Here is a 17,830-nt window from a genome sequence, read left to right as displayed (position 1 = left end):
GTGAGGTCAGTGCGATAATATTATGTTTGATGCATAAAGCCTAAGGACCGACCTATGCAATTATATAATTACATTATATTATAGTATTTGCTGCTATTTTTCATACAATGCAGTCTATCATTTATGCATGAGTTTCGTCGTTTCTATTTGCGCATCGATTGGTAAATATTACTGGTTCTCTTTTTCATACTGATGTGCAAATGGTGTCTCGTTATCTGTTTATGGTGTATTGGTCATGATAAAGAAAAAAACACAGCACATCTGTTTAACCTATATAAAGGTATTGTTTATTGTAATCAAACATTTAAATATGTATTTTAAATACAGTACAATTTATACAGGCTCCATATTGCAGGCATTCAGACAATATTATGTCATGTCTGACATTTTTGTCAAAATTAATAATTTACAATCAATGCCATAATGTACATCTAATAGTCGCGTGCCCTACAAGAGAAAACAAATTCGTCTAAATATCTAATTACACCAGCAGTCACGCAAACTCAACCGGATTGAATGATCGCCGTGAACAATAAAATTGTAGACTTAAATACCAGCGATCAACTCGATCGTGTTTACGCTTGATTAGATTGGTCCAGTTGGTCAATTGGTGCAGACACAAAAGCCTTCGGTGATTGAAGTTGTCACGAAGAGACGATTTACATGGCTGGGACACGTATTCCGGATGCCGCCAAAGAGTGCGGCACTTCGTACCCTTGTGGCACAGCCTCAAGGGTTCCGTCGCCGTGGCCGGCCCTCCCTCACCCTGCAGCGGTGCTACAAAAGCGACCTACGTGCTGCAGGTCTGACATGGCAGGAGGCGCATTAGTTGGCGATGAACCAAGGGAAGTGGCGCCAACTTGTGCTTGTCCTATGCCCCAATGTTAGGACGTGACAGGGTGGAAGAAGAAGAAGAATGGTTCATAATATATGCTCAGTTGCTATATAGGTACCATCATAAATTGTTGGGTGTTCAAATTTAGAACTAAGCTCATCATAGTATAAAAAGTATTGAATGATATGTCAACTGTTAGCATGTGGCGCCGTCACTCACTGGACAACTTTATTACTAGTAGATCTATAGTTATAACAATTATTACCTAATAAGTCAAGCAAAAAATATCTGTTGGTGGCAACACTAAACAGTCTTAACTCATTATATTGTTAAATGCCAATTAATAGGAGATGACATTTAGACAAGTAATGAGTAGTTGTTAATTGCATTTACTTTGTATTATTCTCAGTTAAAATAATGAATAAAGTCAGCCATCCTTCATTACGTTATGTAAACATTAAATTTGTGTTGTTATGTCAAACGTCATGACAAGCCACATGCGTCTACTTGGAAGCTTAAGGTTAATTCAGATATTTTCATACATTCTCGGTAATCTTCGATATGGTCACGCCCAAAAATAGGATTTATTCTAATTCGGTCACGACTCCAGGTAATGACTCGAAAGTGACTTTTCAAGATTCAAGAACGGAGTCTGCCAATGAATTTGGAGTTGGAGTTTAGAGGACACTCACAACTATTAACGAAAAAAATCCATATTATGTGTATTTAATATTCTAGAAATAATAAAAAACCTTCAGCTTATTTAGAAAATAAATATTTACTTCAGTTTTTTTGGCTTTCCTGTAAAATTGATATTAATTCTGTAGAAAGGCTGCATTGCCAGAATGCCCGTTATATGTTAGTTCTTATTCCAATTTTTTTTTCGAGTTCATAAAAAAATAATTGTATCTCTTATGATTAAGCCTCACTAATAATTGAGATGCTGAGGATTGAACTTATACAAGTACTAATACTGGTGACCAAGTAGAATAAACCGACTAAGTTAAATATAATATAATAATTATTGTAAATTCTACATAACTTTTCAACATTCTGTAAATGTGGCCTTGTTCTCTAATAATCCTTTATTACTATTCTATTACTATCAAAATTTGGTGACATCAATTGGCCGTGTCATTAACACAAATAAGCTGATAACAATTCAACAACTGAAACATGATATTCGCGAAGCAATCAATTAAATTATGCATTATGCTAAAATGTAGTCGAAAGACCACGAATTTATGCTGTAAACTAGAGGCATCTATTTGTGCCAATGACATTAATATGGACGAAGCATCTAGAAAATAAAATGACACTCACTTTGTGTCGGGGTCTGCCGGATGGCGAAATTCATATTTTAATATCGGTATCCTACGCTCAAATGAACATTCTGCTTGCAAGCGGTCTGGCGATACCGCTGGGTCTGCCCATACAAAATTTCTGACTGTCAGGTTTCGACTCCACCGTTATTATTGTGTTACAAAATGCCAATGTGCCTAGTTAAAAATTGTAAAAAAATCTACTAAACACTCCAAGAAAGATGGGATATCACTTTTCATGTGTTAGTATTATTTATTATTTATAAAATGCCATTTTAAGATATTGATGAATGTTTATTCAATGCAATTGAATGACAGGAACCATTGGACAGTCAGTCGCCTGTGATTCGCTGGGCTCACTTGCGTCTAATCTCCGAGAAGTCGTAAGTAACCAAGAATCTGTTTCTAACGCAATCAGTCATGACACTAATACGCCATTACAATAAAGGTTATATTACTATAAATTCTCGAAGCTTGTATCGCATAATGGAAACGGATACGTCATATGGTCACGTGACATCTACCTATACATCTGTGAATGACTTTCATGCACAATTTCTCGTGCGCGCCGGGTATGAAGTGAGTTGTCCATTTAATATGTCATTGATTTGTGCTGATATCATATTTCATAAGTAATGCCAGGAATAAAATAAATAGGTAATCCATAAAAAAAATAATAAAAGATGTGATTTATTTACAAAATATTCAGTAATAAAATCAGAACGGTAAAGACGATATTAATTTCCTAAAATCACTCATCGTCAAATAAATCAAAAGTCCAGCATTTTTATCGTTCACTGTAGAGTTTCTTGCTTTTTTATTTTAGTTTCATCAGTTCTGTATTTTATCATACAAATTTTCACACGGGTGTCATTGAATTTCTTTTGATACTTTATCGAAGGCATCCGTTTTATGATCGGACACGTTTGGTTTAGTTTCGTAAGTACAGATCGTCACGCCATGTCTGTGGGCCGGGCTGAATTCTCCTCTGAGACCAATGTAATAGATCCTTGTTGTTTCAGAGCCAAAATTCTTCGGGAAGTGAAGTGTCAAATGCGTCACGGATGAAAAAGTAACTATTCTGAAAATCAAAACACAACATAATATTATGTAATACAGTCGAACTCGTTTATTACGATCACGGATATAGCGAGACCTCAGATTTAACGAGGAAACATTCGTTGATATTTTAGTTTATAATTTTCTCCATACATTTATTCACTTTTATAACGAGCTACTTATCGGTTATACCGAGCTAAAATATCTTCCAAAATTTTCTTAAAACTGTTAATGTGTCGATCGTTTAAAAACATTTCGACCCTAAGCAATAAAATCCGACCGGACAGGATGCCGCCGGATCGGATTACGTTTATGACACTAGTTAAGTTAGTATTTTTGTTTGAATTGCGACTTTTTGTGTTATGTGACTGCTCATTTAAAAATACCTTTTCTCTGATATAACGAGTAACGCTTATAACGAGCAAATTCAGTCGGTCCCATCTTCCTCGTAATAAGCAAGTTCGACTGTATATTATTGTATTCGATACAAATAGATTAATATTTTCTACCATAAATCAAAATACAAAACGTATCTTTTTATACCTTTAAAATATAGTGGCTTTCAAAACTAATAAGAGGTCACACCTCAATCAATTATAGTTAAAGCTTGCGCCAAAAGTAAAATCTGATAAAGAGGAAATACGTACCTACTGGAAAATTATGATTACGAGACCAATAACTATAACTCAACGTATGGTGGTTTGGAGAACTAATATCTCACAATACACCGGCAACACTAGCACCAACATTGCTCGAGTTATAGTTGTTACTTTATAAAAATACAATAATCAATTTTTTTAGTGAAGTTCAATAATATGGTGTAATTTGAGATCTATTGTGGGAATGGGGGAAGGGATCAAATATCCAAAATTGTGCACAGCTATAAATTATGTCTTGCAATATAAACTACGAATATATTTTATGGAAGATTATTTGGTACAGTTCGGTTATGAGGAATACAGCGGAAAACAAATTTTGAAAATACCCGATTTACTGAATTATTTGTTAGTTTGGGTTAGTTTAGGTTAGGTTAGGCTTGGTTGGGTTAACCTAACAAATAATCCAGTAAATCGGGTATTTTCAAAATGTGTTTGCCACTGTATTCCTCATAACCGAACTGTACCGATTTTTTTAGTCAGCTTTGTTGTTCTTACTTTGTGGAGTATTCTAGGGTTCCTGTGGTGTCTCTTTGCATTTCAAATTGTTGATCAGGAGTTATTGCTGCATCGTCAAATGTCATGTTGGGTCTATTTTTAAATCTGAAACAAAAGTATGCATGAAAAATGCTTTTTCATGAATATTATCATCACTAGAGGCTGTTTCACTGGCTGAAGGACCTACCCTTGATCCCCTTACCATTGATCCTAGTCAGTTTTTCGCTACAATGTATTTTTATATACATAATTTGAAAACAGCTCAGCGAAATATACAACCATTGGAAAAAATCTTTTTGAGAAAAATGTCACCCAGCGGGATTCGAACTTGCGTCCCCTAGGATATGTGCCCATGTGCTCATTTTTTTTTTCAAATCCAACAGCGTGAACAGAAGTCACATGACTAATGAATGCTTACAGGACGACAGCATTTGTTATGAGATTATACACTACCCCGGTCAATATAATTTCAGCCTTCAGGTGAGAGTATGGCAATATGCTACAGCAGTGATGTACTGCGCTCGGTAGCCCGAGAAAATATTTAAAGACCCCTCTTGAACAAAATTGATTAAATCAGAATAATTGAAAAATCTCATATTTTCAATATTTTAAAGCGGACAATAGACATGCAAGCAGCTCACCAAAAACATGCGAATAGTTCTCTTCAGTGTATAATGTCGCTTTGTCCGCATGTCGTCAAAAAAATCAAGAAAAAAATCACGTAAGTCACATTTTTTATGTTGAAATCACAATGGCTATATTCCATACCAATTTATGTAATGTAATTCGCTGTCAAAAATATGAACCAGACAGTAGGCATTGAACCTTTTCAGAAAGTTACTGTACCACATGCACGGATACTTCATCATGATTAGGCAGCTATATAAACCACGAGCGTCAAATCCTAAGTGAGAGGCAGCAACAAGAAGGATCTAAAACCAAACCAAAATCTAACATAACCTGAAAGCTGTTTGCAGTGGGCTTTGCGATATAGGTTTTTATTTACTTTTGCGTTGCAATAGGGTTTGTTAAGTTTTGTTTTATAAACTAATGGTTTCGGACAACTCTTTTTTTCCTCAAAAATACCATTTCTACAATCCAATAATTATTCTCCTCCAAGTTGGCTCCACTGGGGCACAATTGCCTATGGTGAATCCACCTACCGCTGTCAGCCATTATTGCGTTTGAGGCTATCATTGGCAAATCGTATTTAATTTTCATAAATTGGTATAACATAATATATTAATTGTTATTTCTACATAGAAAAATGTGACTTGCAGGCTTTTTTCATGTTTTATTACCAAATTACCAAATATAATACTATGGAGATTATAAAATTTCTTACATTCTTAAAGAAGCAGGATGAGAATCAGAATCTTCGCCAATTACGATGATGCCTTTCAGTTTAATATTGGCTGTGAATGGAATATTAAACAGTAATTCTTCATCAGCATCACTTTCCACAACCTAAAATGAATAATATAAAAATGATAAAACAGCTAACTGCGAGCAAACTAACTACCAGTGATGCCAACCGTACTATAATTATAGTACAATACTATAATTTTAATTCTGCGAAAAATGTAAAATACTATAATTTTACGCCAAATATACCAAAATAGGTACTATAATTTTAAAGGATTCAAGACGAAAAATGTTCCTGTACTATATATTTTTCAGAAATACTATAATTTTTACGCCTTTGTACTATAATCAGCATAGAAAAAGATGGAAACACTGCTAACTACCTAATATATTTTTAATCCGAATATTAATTAGGTACCTAATGTACATTGGCATTTCTATTAGGTATTTATTTATTTTTAATATAGCAAACCTTGTCAAAATTTAGTCTCTCTTCCCACGGCTTAAAGATTTGTCTGCCAGCATTCTCCTCGGATTCATTCAGGCATTCCAAATTTTCAAAATTTATTTTTTCATATAAACTGTATTGTATGCCAGTTTCTGGGGTCTCATCATGATTAAGATCGCCTTCGCAACTGTGGCCGTGGTGATGAGGCATCGCAACTTTATATCGTATGTGGGAAAATTGAAATTATAAATACGAACACAACGTGCTTAATTATTTTCAGCAGTTTTTGAATATTTTATAAAGCGAATAAAAAAACTTTGAATTACTTGACAGATTTCGATGAAAACAGATTCACTTTTTAATTTTACTACTGACACTGACAGTTTGAAAATATCACTACTTTTTGGCCATTCATATTAATATTTTTATCATTTAGGAATACTTGCTAATATGTATACTTGAGCAATTAATATATGAACTTATTTACTTACACAAAAATACAACAATACACATTTAAAATAAATAACGTTTCAAATAATAATTTTAATTAAATATATATTAAGTATCCCTATATAATAAATAGGTAGGTAGGTAATTGACATACTGATTACACGACACGCACGATCGTGACATGGCAATAAATTTATCCAATTATCGAGAGTCAACTCAAGTCAGCCAATGTCCAATTTCAACAAACGACAATCATTTTTCTAAGCAACTAGCTGTCAGGCGTCGTTACCATGTCGGGGCTCAATAGACCTTTAGTTATTGCGAGTATTTGTTTTTTAGTTGTAATAAGCTCTCTTTATGTTGCGGCGGAATCGTACTCCGAAGTTAACAATGTGGTTGGAGGCATAGGCACCATGAATATCTTGTATTGGTGAGTTCCCATAATAATTGTGCAACCTCCTGAAATTTCAGTGTTTTCTAGAAATGTTTGCTTACGTATTAAGTCTAATTTATTGCTTGCGTCGTATACACTGCGACTTGTGGTTTTATTTCCTCGTATGATTTATTACAGCATCGTACAGTATTCCAAAACGAAACCTGCACACTAAACATTACATCTTCATTTTTCGTATAATTCAAACATTGCAAAAGAAACTATTGTGACGTGGAACTCCTACAAATATGTTGAATTATCCAAAAATTTCAGAGTTCAAAGGTTGCACATCTACTAAGTACCGTGGTTGAATTATTTTTTCTGCCATAATCATCATGGTTGATAATATTTGTAGATAAAAAAATATGGAAACTTGAAAGCCCCAAATATTTTGCATGTTTTCACGATACAGAACCAATCAGTGATGGTTTTCTATAAAGCAGATGAGGCAGTCGCTTCATTAAAAAGTATTAAAACCTTTAATAAGATTTATTTTGCACAATATTCATATTAAAAGAATCTATTTTTTGAACACTATAACGGTTTATCGCATGGGCAAAATTTTCACTAGGGGGCCTCCAGACTTCTCAGAGCCTCAGGCCTCCGAGTATCTAAAACAGCTACTGTTAACAATACTTACTTTATTTTTTTAATAGTTAAGTACCTACTTACTGAGATATCAAAACAAAAGAAAATCATCATTACCTATGACATAGTTAGGTATCTTTACATAATTTTTGCAATGTGTGGTTGTTGACCATTATCAATAACCCATTCCCAAAACCGAAATACACATTAATTGAAAACAAACAATGTGAATAATGGCGCCTGTACACGTGCATGGATTTACTTGCACCAATTGTGTGTATTTTAAACTATCACGATAGTAACCGTTTACACGTAAAAGTGCTGACTGTCTCTCTAATATCATTCTTTAAGCGTAAGTGAGACGCGGTGTAGTTCGTTTTTTTCCGGCAAGTTCGCCACTATCGTTCTACTGCCAAATCCCAACTATCACTTGAAAAGTCAGAAGCTTCTGAACTTTTTTGAATAATAATCATTGTACCAGGTGGGGTATTTGAACCCGTGACCCGCAAATCAGATAACCTCTTCCATAACAGTGGGCTAATCTATTTTGTAGTTTGCATGCAATGAGTTGTTTCATCAACATTTAATTCCCTAAATCTATTAGAGAAAACCATAAAACCAAAAAACAAACCAAGAAATTTTTCTGACCTGCCAATAAACCTTTCTTCTCAATCTTTCTCTGCTATTTTTTTTTTGAATATGAAAGCTATCAGGTTTACATTTTTAAAGTTCTTTACTACTGTTACCAGAAATAACAACCACTTTAAATGCTGGGAGGTATTAGAATGATGGTACCCGGCGGGCCACGAATTTCTATCAAAAAATAAAACCTTAGAAACATCATTATTTACACATATATTAAAAGTATACCTACCATAATTATAAACTTTTATATCGGTTAAGAATGTCACCATGATTACAAGAAATGGCAGTATATTCTGTACAATGTATTAATTTAAAGACAATCCCGATGCCTTTGAGCCGCAGTTCATACAATAAGCTCGGCGAATTCATCTCGAGTGAATCGATATTTTAATATTCTTCGCTAGAGGTGCTGTTTTGTCACTTATTATCTATTTTTTTTACATTATTCTGACGATAGATGGCTCTCATTTTTTTTTTTTTTTAATATTAATTATTATACTGACGATATATTCATTTGGTTCCCGCACATATTTTTATTTAAGTATTTAAATTTAAATACTTTCTATCTATTTTTCTTAGAAAGTAGGCTTCAAATAATCGCTTACTATGGAGCCTTCGCCACTGTAGCATACCAATACTACTATGGTTTGGTTTAGGCAGGGTTTAATTGATTTCTAAAAACTAGCCGACACTATCTATAAATTGTATTCATAGTTCAACGAAAACAAATAAGTATGAGTGACAAAGTGTAGTGTGCACTATTTATGTCGGGTCTTAACAGCCTACCTCCACCCCTCACCACTGATATTAGTTTATGTATGTTAGTCTTTAAAGTTCTATTACCAATTGATAATGTGCATCAGTACGAAACCAGTCTTGGGAAACAAGTTGCGATAAAACTAAAAGTGTTTGTTACTTCTAATAACATGTCATTCCAACAAAAATTAACATTGAAAATAATTAATAATATTCTTTACAGTTATTCATGCGGTTACCGAAAAGTGTTTGATGACTATGCCGGTATCATCCAACAGAAGTATCCTGAAATTTCAGTATACGGCGCCAACTACGATCCTCCAGGATTGAACATGTATTTATCAAGATTTATTGTAAGTAACCTTTAATCGAATACACGTACAAATATGATATTTATTGTTTTTATTAATTCTCATGTATTTTCATTATCGATTGTGATTAAACATAAAATAGAGGTTTGTTATCTGTTAATACAAACCTCCACTCTGTGGAAGCTGCCCATAAGATCTTCTTTGGATCGAACATGTTAGGTATATCATATTTGTAGTAAATGACATTTTTTTGTTTCAAGAATAAATAGTTGATTTTAAAGTTGGTTTCTCTTCTCCATCGTATTGTATTTTTAAATTAGAACAATATATCAATTTTTATTAGCTGATCAACACTCAATTCCAATAAATGGTAATCAAAATAAAATTTGATAAATCGGCATAATTTGTTTACATATTATATCATTTTAATTTATCTGTTTCTATAAATCATTTAGGGCCATATGCATATATGAATACGTTGGCTTATGCATACCAGTGGGTCTATTCTATGCTTATCGACCGCTAAAGTGATAAAGTGAAAAATATTATCAAACTTAGGGTAGGTTTGTATCAAAATATTAGCACTTATTGTAACAATTACACGTAGCCGGTTTTTATTGTTGCAATAAGTGCTAAATTTTAACAGCACCTATCTTGCTGCTGTTAAAATATCGCACTTATTGCAACAATAAAAACCGGCTTCGTGTAATTGTTACAATAAGTGCTAATATTTTGATACAAACCTACCCTAAGTTTGATACTATTTATCAATTTAGTGTTCGATAAGTATAGAATAGACCCAATGGAATGGGAATTATTATAGAATGTTATTGTTTCCATTTCATGTGAGGTATAAGCCAACTTTTTGACTAAAATTATGTTTATGCATAAGGCCCTACGTTTTTCAACATTATTTTGGTATGCTTATTGTGAGGCGGGGATATAAACAGGATTTTTGGTATACATACTATACTACTATATATATATATATGTATGTATACTACTAACTAACTATGTCAATTGTACATTTACCATTGGAGGATGTACATAGTACCTGAAGATGGCGAAAAAAAATGATTCAAATAGAAATAGTACAAAAGTCACATCAATTAAGTAGAATTTATATTCAAATTCCACCAAACACCCTCGGTAAATTGATGGTATTAATCCTTACAGCGCTGACGGCACACCTGTTGTGTCTTCGTTAGGTGGCCATTATATATAATTAGCATGTTATTTAAATGTGGTAATTAAATGTTCCACGGTGAAGTGGTTAATATGCAACATCGCTTAAAATGATCAAATAGCAAAGAAACATTACAGTGACTTTATTTTACCCTTTACTAGAATTACGTTTATCTTACATTTGGTAGAAATTGTCTGAATCAATCAAATTCTTGTTAATTTATTTCTCAGGGCATCGCGAAAATGTTACTGATCGCGTGCGTGCTGGGTGGTTTGAACGTGTTTGCGATATTTTACCGGCCGCAGCCTTCCTGGTGGAGCTGGTGCATAGAGAACAAGCTGTATGCCTGCACCATGCTCTTCTTCCTGTGCAATACCATCGAGGGCCAGCTGGTGTCGTCGGGCGCCTTCGAGATCTCCCTCAACGACATGCCGGTGTGGTCGAAACTAGAGACAGGCAGGATACCTCAGCCGCCAGAGCTCTTCCAGATCATTGACAGCACCATTCAATTCTCGTCCGACGGAACCATCCAATCCGGATTCGTCAAATAGAACTTTTCTCTCCACCATCGTTGCGAGAAAAAACACAAGTCAAATAGTCATTTTGAAGATTACTTTCTGAATTTTGCTCATTTTGAGTTGTTATATTATTTTCGCGATGCTTAATTTGAAAATCAAATGAAACTTAATATTTTCCGCTTCAGTCCATGTGAAACTTTTATCTTACGCTACTGACTGAAAAATTGGGCCTACGTTTGAACTTGTTAATACCCCCGATTGTTTCCCACCCGTCGATTACTTTAATTACACTTATTATACTGATTGGGTCAATTTTTCTGCAGGCTTCGGTTGATCCGAAATAAACTAAGTTTATCGACCATTACTAATAGGTCTTCAATAATTTATTTCAAATGTCAGAGTGAGAAATTTTCTAACACAACATATTTTAGAAATGTCCGAGCATTTATTTAGCATGTTTTTACTTAATGCCATTCCAAACAAATCATTATTAGTTTATTCATAGACCGACACAAATTTGTCAGTGTCGTTAATATGTGTATTGTATATATGTATACCCGTAAACTTCTAAGAGAATTTTTCAAAAATTATGATCAATTCTATATTCCACTCCATTACTTGTATAAACAGTTTTTGTTTCTCTTGAAAAAATTTTTGTTCTGTAAAAAAAATACCAAATTAATGACAAAAGCCACGTTTTGCCTCGGTTATTTATTAATAATATAAGAATACCTATGTATGTATATAATATAACGTTATTATATTTTATATCGATGTAGTGCACGATTTTGAGAAAAAGTGGTGAAACATTTGTATCTATTCAAATTTATTAACGTGGCAAGGCTTGTTTAGAGACAAGACAGTGCCACAGTTTGCGCCGTGTCTTGTCCTATACATGCGATCCACGCAATGCAACAAAGGGTTGGCTGCTTGTCAAGTAGGCCTGGTGCAAATGCCGTCTTGAATGTGAAAATTTAAACTGTGTTGGACTCGCGTGTCGTAAACACTGCTTAATATCACGAATCTGGGAATATTTCTTCACGTTCGGTGACCCACTTGGCCGCTCAAAAAATGATTCACTTCAAAAGAGAGAACTAAATAATATGTGTGTAATAATTTTTCAAATGGTGTATTTTCAAGAATGAGACTCGAGCAAAATGAAATTAGTAAATAAAATTCTAGCTTTTGTGTAAGTGATTGTCATAGTTTAATTTCAGCTGTTTGTAAATACTATCGGGTCAGTCGGCAGGGGTATTTTTTTTATACTCTCACCATATTGATATAATTTTGTTATTTATTGGAAAATGCACCAAAACAAAATAACTTTACATCCATTATAGGTAGCGCTACCTGAATATGTAGCAATAATTTGTATTCGTTCTAATTTCAATGTATTCGAATTTCAACTATGATTTTTTTAAACAAGTTGTGTTTCCATTTAATGTGTAAAAAGTTAATAAATAAGTTTATTTTGAATATCCGTGAAGGAGTGTTTTTTGTATAAATAAAACAAAACATCCACTTATCAAATCCTTGATTGGTACATTATTTTATTAAATGTCATTCATGTATTTAAAAGACCATGTCCGATCCTAATAGGATCATATGGGCTAACAAACTTCTATAAAATCACAATAAATAAATTTTGATATGTGTATATTGCTGAACATGCAACATAATATATATGTAGGTACTTAATTATTGACAAATGTATATATTATGAGTAAGGTGCATAGTTTCATAATAAATCTTAACATCGATAGAGATTATCACAAATTTTTTTCAGAGGACTGGACGGAATTGTTCAATACAGTAAACATTAATAATAACAAATACAGATTAATTGCAGCAGCATTTTTATCAGTATGGCCAATTTATCCATTTTCAGTGGCCCGCACAGGGGACGAGTGTTTCAGGTAATAATATTACATTCTCAGTTTAGATATTTCAATAGGTAAATACAGATACTATGCCTGTCTCCACCCTGCATTACATACACATTTACAACACGAGACTCAGTGTCAGCACTAGTGAGATTGCTAACACTGCATCATATCATTGATAAACGTTCCTTTGCCATCAAGGAACATTTTGATTTCCTCTAAAAGTAAAAAAGTAAGATATGCAGTGATATGTAATAAGTCTGCTGTCGTGGCCAAGTGCAACAATGAAGAAAGACACCATCCCATTGTTTTCAGCACTGAAAACCTTGTCTAGGTAATTGTTAGGATATTGTTGCATATTTCATTAGCCGATGGGCCACAATAAATGGCATGTAGGCCGGGGATTGTGCACAGCGACAGCCGGTGATTTCTTAAATTGCATTTTTGAGAACGTTTTGACATTTGGAATTGTATTTATATAATATATTTTATATTTAACCCAATGCTTACGGGCCCTTTTAATTAATTTTGTAATTAACGCGTTAATTTGCATTTGAAAAGCAATTAGCAAAAACACAATTTTGTGCGGCCCGTAAGCATTGGGTTAATAATTATAACATGTAGCGAATTAAGTCTTTCTGGATTTATTCTGTTTTTAAAAAACGGTCTTATTCTTTTTTTTAGTAGAAAAAACAACTCACTTTTATAGCCATCTTAATTGTATATACATTGTACCTTTAGGAATTTAGTACACTGTTTGAATAATGATCACAATTATAATAAAACTGCACTTTGTAAAATAACAATAACATTATTAGCTTATCACTAGCATTTAATTAAATATTCCCTATTACAATATAAATAACGGACAGTTCGCGTTTAGTAAACACACAAGATAATGAAATATTAATTTTCCATAGTAGTAGTAGCAAAATTACTCTTACTGGTATACTGTCTTCCGTTCAACTTGAAGGAGTTATACTGATTTGAATTGGACTGCACATGACTCAAACATTTTGTTTTATTTCTTACCTATGTATTTCAAAATAACAAAATAATCGATTGTTTTAGTTTTTACATCAAGGTTCCTATATCTGATAGTAAACATGATTTTAATGCTTGAAATATCGTCGCCGTAGATGTCAAGGGAGTCAAGCCACACATTTGGCGAAAATGAGTTAAGTACACAAAAGCATTTTAAAACCATCAAAGATGCCGTGGTCAATGGATTTGAGCCACAAAAAGCCCTATGTATGAGTATTTTGTAAATTGCCAATAGACCTAGCACACATACATTAAAGTAGTCAATGACGACAAGCCGCATAAGTCTTTTGACTTCCGAATAATTTCACATGATTATGTGACTTAACGCTGTTGACCACTGGGACTTCCCGCTCAATCTGTGGCCCGGTACGCACGCCTCGGCTCACATTCGACAAAGATTTATAGTGTTGTCTTGCTCTAACTCAGCATAAGAAACAGAGAAAACTGAGTTTAGCGAGTCGGGTTATTCACGCCAGCACCTGTATCGTGTCATATTATTCATACTAACATTGCGGTTGGTTTATTTGGTGATCTCTTTTCTTTGGGTTTGCGACTGTAAGCATTTTTATTCAATGTATTTAGTGTGATTGTTGTATTCAGTTGTGATTCAGTGAGAAAAGGTGCTAAATAATGAACTATTCACGTGGGAGACTAATGGTTGCAGCCGTTTTAAATTCTACTAATCAACATACCCGTAAAGGTAAGTGTCGATGAAATATTGAGCTAAAAACACTTACTAGTTAAAAATGTTGATTCAGGCTGCTTTGACAGCAATGAGTAATGTGTGCGCAAGCTGTATTAGTTTTATTTCTTTTACAGACTCTCACGGGAATGCCGTACAAGCTGGATGTGCAGACCTCGAGCTGAATATGCAAGCTCCGGACAAGATTGCTGGTCCAGCCATATATACAGAGCTCCAAAATGTCTCTCCAAGCACACACGTGGGAGGTCAATATTTTAATTTGTTGGTTATCAATAATTGTTGGTTTGATTAAAACCTGTGACCATCAGAGAGTCATTTGCTAATAACAAATTATTAATATTTATCTTGGTAGTTTCAAAAAAATAAACTACTTTGTTTTGTTTTACAGATTGGAACGTCAACCTGGCACCAACACTACTAGATTCAAATGAGTCATGCCAGCAGGAACCTGCATATTATCAACACAACATTAATGTTTCAGGAACTTATACTTCTGAAATAACCGAGAGCAACCATAGTAACAATCCTGTATCATCCATCCCCACTCCTACAGATCAGACTACAGATGATTTAAGTAGGAAACGCAAGCGAAACCCAAAAATGTGGAAGCGGAATTCACAAAAGATATTGAGAATGGCAGGCAGCGAATATCAAAGCAGATCCGGAAAAAAAATTCGAGCAAGGGCGATAAGAGAAGTTAACTGTAAGTGCCATTATAAATGCACATCCAAAATAGGAAAACCACAGCGGGAGCAAATGTTGGCCGACTATCTGAGTCTGGATTCCGAAAGAGCAAGATGGGCCTTCATTGGTAACAGTGTAAATCGTATCCCAGTGAAACGAAAGTACCATAGAGACTGCACCAAACGAGAGTATACCTTGCAATACTCTGTGATGTGTAATGAATTGAGAGCCCAAGTGTGCAAACAGTTCTTTTTGGCGACATATGACATCTCGAGCAAAAAAGTTGAAAATGCAATGAAAAAGTTGACTCCTTCAGGTGTCACTGATATAGATCGGAGAGGTCACAAAGAACCGCCCAACAAAAAACCAGAGGAAGTGAGGAACATAATCAGGGACCACATCAAATCGTTGCCCGTAGTTGCTTCCCATTACTGCCGGAGCAGCAGTAAGAGAAAATACTTGCCTTCTGGTTTGAGCGAGACTCGTATCTACATGGACTATGTAGAGTATTGCAAGGAGCATAATGTTGAACCAGAAAAGCACGGCTTCTACAAATCGATCTTTGTCACAGAATTTAACTACGGCTTTCACACTCCTAAAAAGGATCAGTGTGACTTTTGTACTCAGTACAAGAACAAGTCAGACGAAGAGAAGGCAAAAGACGAGGAGGAATACAAACTGCACTTGACTCGAAAAGAGGAAGCGAGAGAACACAAAAAAATCGACAAGGCCCAAGCTATGTGTGATCCAACAATTAGTTGCTTTACCATGGATCTGGAAAAAATATTGTTGACTCCAAGTTTGCAAGTAGGACAGTTGTATTATACCAAAAAGCTGAAAACCTACAATTTCACAGTGTATGACCTGGCTACTAGACAAGCGACGAACTACATGTGGCATGAAGGTGCAGGTACAAAGGGTGCTTCGGAGGTCGCCACGTGCCTGTGGAAGCTCTTGGTTTCAGTAGGCCCCAAAAAAGAAATAACTCTGTATTCGGATACAGCTTCAGGTCAAAATCGCAACTCAGTTGTATCTACAATGTTATTACGTGCCGTGGAACAGCTGCCCATCAACACAATAAACCAAAAAATTATGGAATCAGGGCACTCCGAAATGGAGTGCGATTCTGTGCACTCCACAATAGAGGCCCGAGGAAGGAAAGTGGACGTATTCACACCAGAAGGATGGTATATGGTCGCCCGTACCGCGAAAACTAGTAACCCTTACCATAAGGTTGTGGAAATGGAATATTCCGACTTCTTCGATTACAAGAAATATTGCAGTCAAGTGATGACCAATAAAACTCTGTCGGAAAATGGAGACAAAATGAAGTGGCTAAAGGTAAAGTGGTTCCAATATCGCAAAGGTGAACCCACGACTATCTTTTATAAATACCAATTGAGCCAGAATAACTTTGAGTCACTACAAATCCAGCGAAGACGGCATCGAAACGTACCTACCCTAGAAGTACCAAGGCTGTACAGTTCCAAACCTAGAATTGACCAAGGTAAACTAAAAGATCTGTCAAAACTATGCCAAAAAGGTAGCATTCCGTCAACCTATCACGACTTCTATAAAAATTTGGAGCCTGAAGATCGTCCAACTCAGAAAAACAGCAGCTCAGAGAGCGATGGAGATGATTAAAATGTGTGTCTAGTTTTATTGTAACTTAATTGTAATTATATATTTTTTTCTTTTATTTTGTTAACTGTCAATTCATGGTGTAACTGCATTGTATTGTTGTTTTAATTTAATAAAACGCAATTTTTTTGTAGTACTTATTCCACTTTTAATCAATAAATTAGGACCGGTTTCGTCCGCCTCATAGGGACATTTTCAACTGAAATGAACAAGTTGAAAATGTCCCTCTGAGGCGGATGAAACCGGTCCTAATTTATTGATTAAAAATGGAATAAGTACTACAAAAAAAGCATTTGAATAAATTAAAACAACAATGTAATTATATTTTTGAAAAGCTAACTTTTTGTTTAGAGACGACTATGTTCACATACTGAATGAAATCAGGTAGATTCTAGGTTAAGGTGGGCACCATAAAAGGTCAATAATAGACTTTTCTTTAGAGTATATCCACAAAATGTTAGTGCTTTGTCCACAAATTCTCAGTGTTCAACAGGCATAAGAGGCCTAACTCTTTTGACTACCGCACAAGTATGCCAACTGTACATGTCAATATTCAGTGGTCAAGAGATATAACACACATAACTTTTAAAATACAATTTTTTTTAGTTATTCATTCAAAATAATAAAAAGATAATATCACAAAGTATCTACGTTCAATGTTTCACAATTCTATCTTTAAAAATAAAAAAGTTAAAACAAAAACTGTTCCTTTTTTTGTCACACAAAATCTTTGCGCGCCGATTTCTCAGCATTATGATTTTGTGGACTGGCTCCCTTGACATCTACGGCGACGATATATTCTTAT

At 34.5% G+C, this 17,830-nt stretch overlaps 3 protein-coding genes across 4 annotated transcripts; 2 read left to right on the top strand and 1 right to left on the bottom strand.

The window, feature by feature from the left end:
* Nucleotides 1-267: 267 nt before the first annotated feature.
* Nucleotides 268-6,569, bottom strand: LOC147066499 (PITH domain-containing protein GA19395-like). 2 transcript variants are annotated; one of them, XM_085955231.1, is made up of 5 exons: nucleotides 6,510-6,562; nucleotides 6,208-6,398; nucleotides 5,716-5,837; nucleotides 4,371-4,475; nucleotides 274-3,238 (listed from the first exon to the last, which is right to left on the bottom strand). In XM_085955231.1, exons 2-5 carry the CDS (start codon nucleotides 6,391-6,393, stop codon nucleotides 3,028-3,030), a joined length of 624 nt encoding a protein of 207 aa, XP_085811357.1. In that variant the 5' UTR covers nucleotides 6,394-6,398; nucleotides 6,510-6,562; the 3' UTR covers nucleotides 274-3,027. The 2 variants fall into 2 exon arrangements, with proteins under 2 accessions (XP_085811356.1, XP_085811357.1); XM_085955230.1 differs by having other exon boundaries at nucleotides 268-3,238; nucleotides 6,208-6,569.
* Nucleotides 6,570-6,832: 263 nt separating this feature from the next.
* On the top strand, nucleotides 6,833-12,556 carry LOC147066498 (thioredoxin reductase-like selenoprotein T homolog CG3887). Its single transcript, XM_085955199.1, has 3 exons — nucleotides 6,833-7,063; nucleotides 9,279-9,408; nucleotides 10,783-12,556. The coding sequence occupies exons 1-3, from the start codon at nucleotides 6,924-6,926 to the stop codon at nucleotides 11,101-11,103; spliced, it is 591 nt and encodes a 196-aa protein (XP_085811325.1). The 5' UTR covers nucleotides 6,833-6,923; the 3' UTR covers nucleotides 11,104-12,556.
* A 1,521-nt stretch (nucleotides 12,557-14,077) lies between these two features.
* On the top strand, nucleotides 14,078-17,776 carry LOC147066497 (uncharacterized). Its single transcript, XM_085955198.1, has 2 exons — nucleotides 14,078-14,945; nucleotides 15,089-17,776. The coding sequence occupies exons 1-2, from the start codon at nucleotides 14,744-14,746 to the stop codon at nucleotides 17,026-17,028; spliced, it is 2,142 nt and encodes a 713-aa protein (XP_085811324.1). The 5' UTR covers nucleotides 14,078-14,743; the 3' UTR covers nucleotides 17,029-17,776.
* The last annotated feature ends 54 nt before the right edge of the window (nucleotides 17,777-17,830 follow it).

Source organism: Rhyacophila brunnea, unplaced genomic scaffold (assembly GCF_057557595.1).
Source record: "Rhyacophila brunnea isolate RB1 unplaced genomic scaffold, BYU_Rbru_1.0 scaffold_5, whole genome shotgun sequence".
Lineage (NCBI taxonomy): Eukaryota > Metazoa > Arthropoda > Insecta > Trichoptera > Rhyacophilidae > Rhyacophila > Rhyacophila brunnea.
The sequence above is the reverse complement of the archived record's forward strand: the minus strand, read 5'-3'. Positions and strand labels throughout refer to the sequence as shown.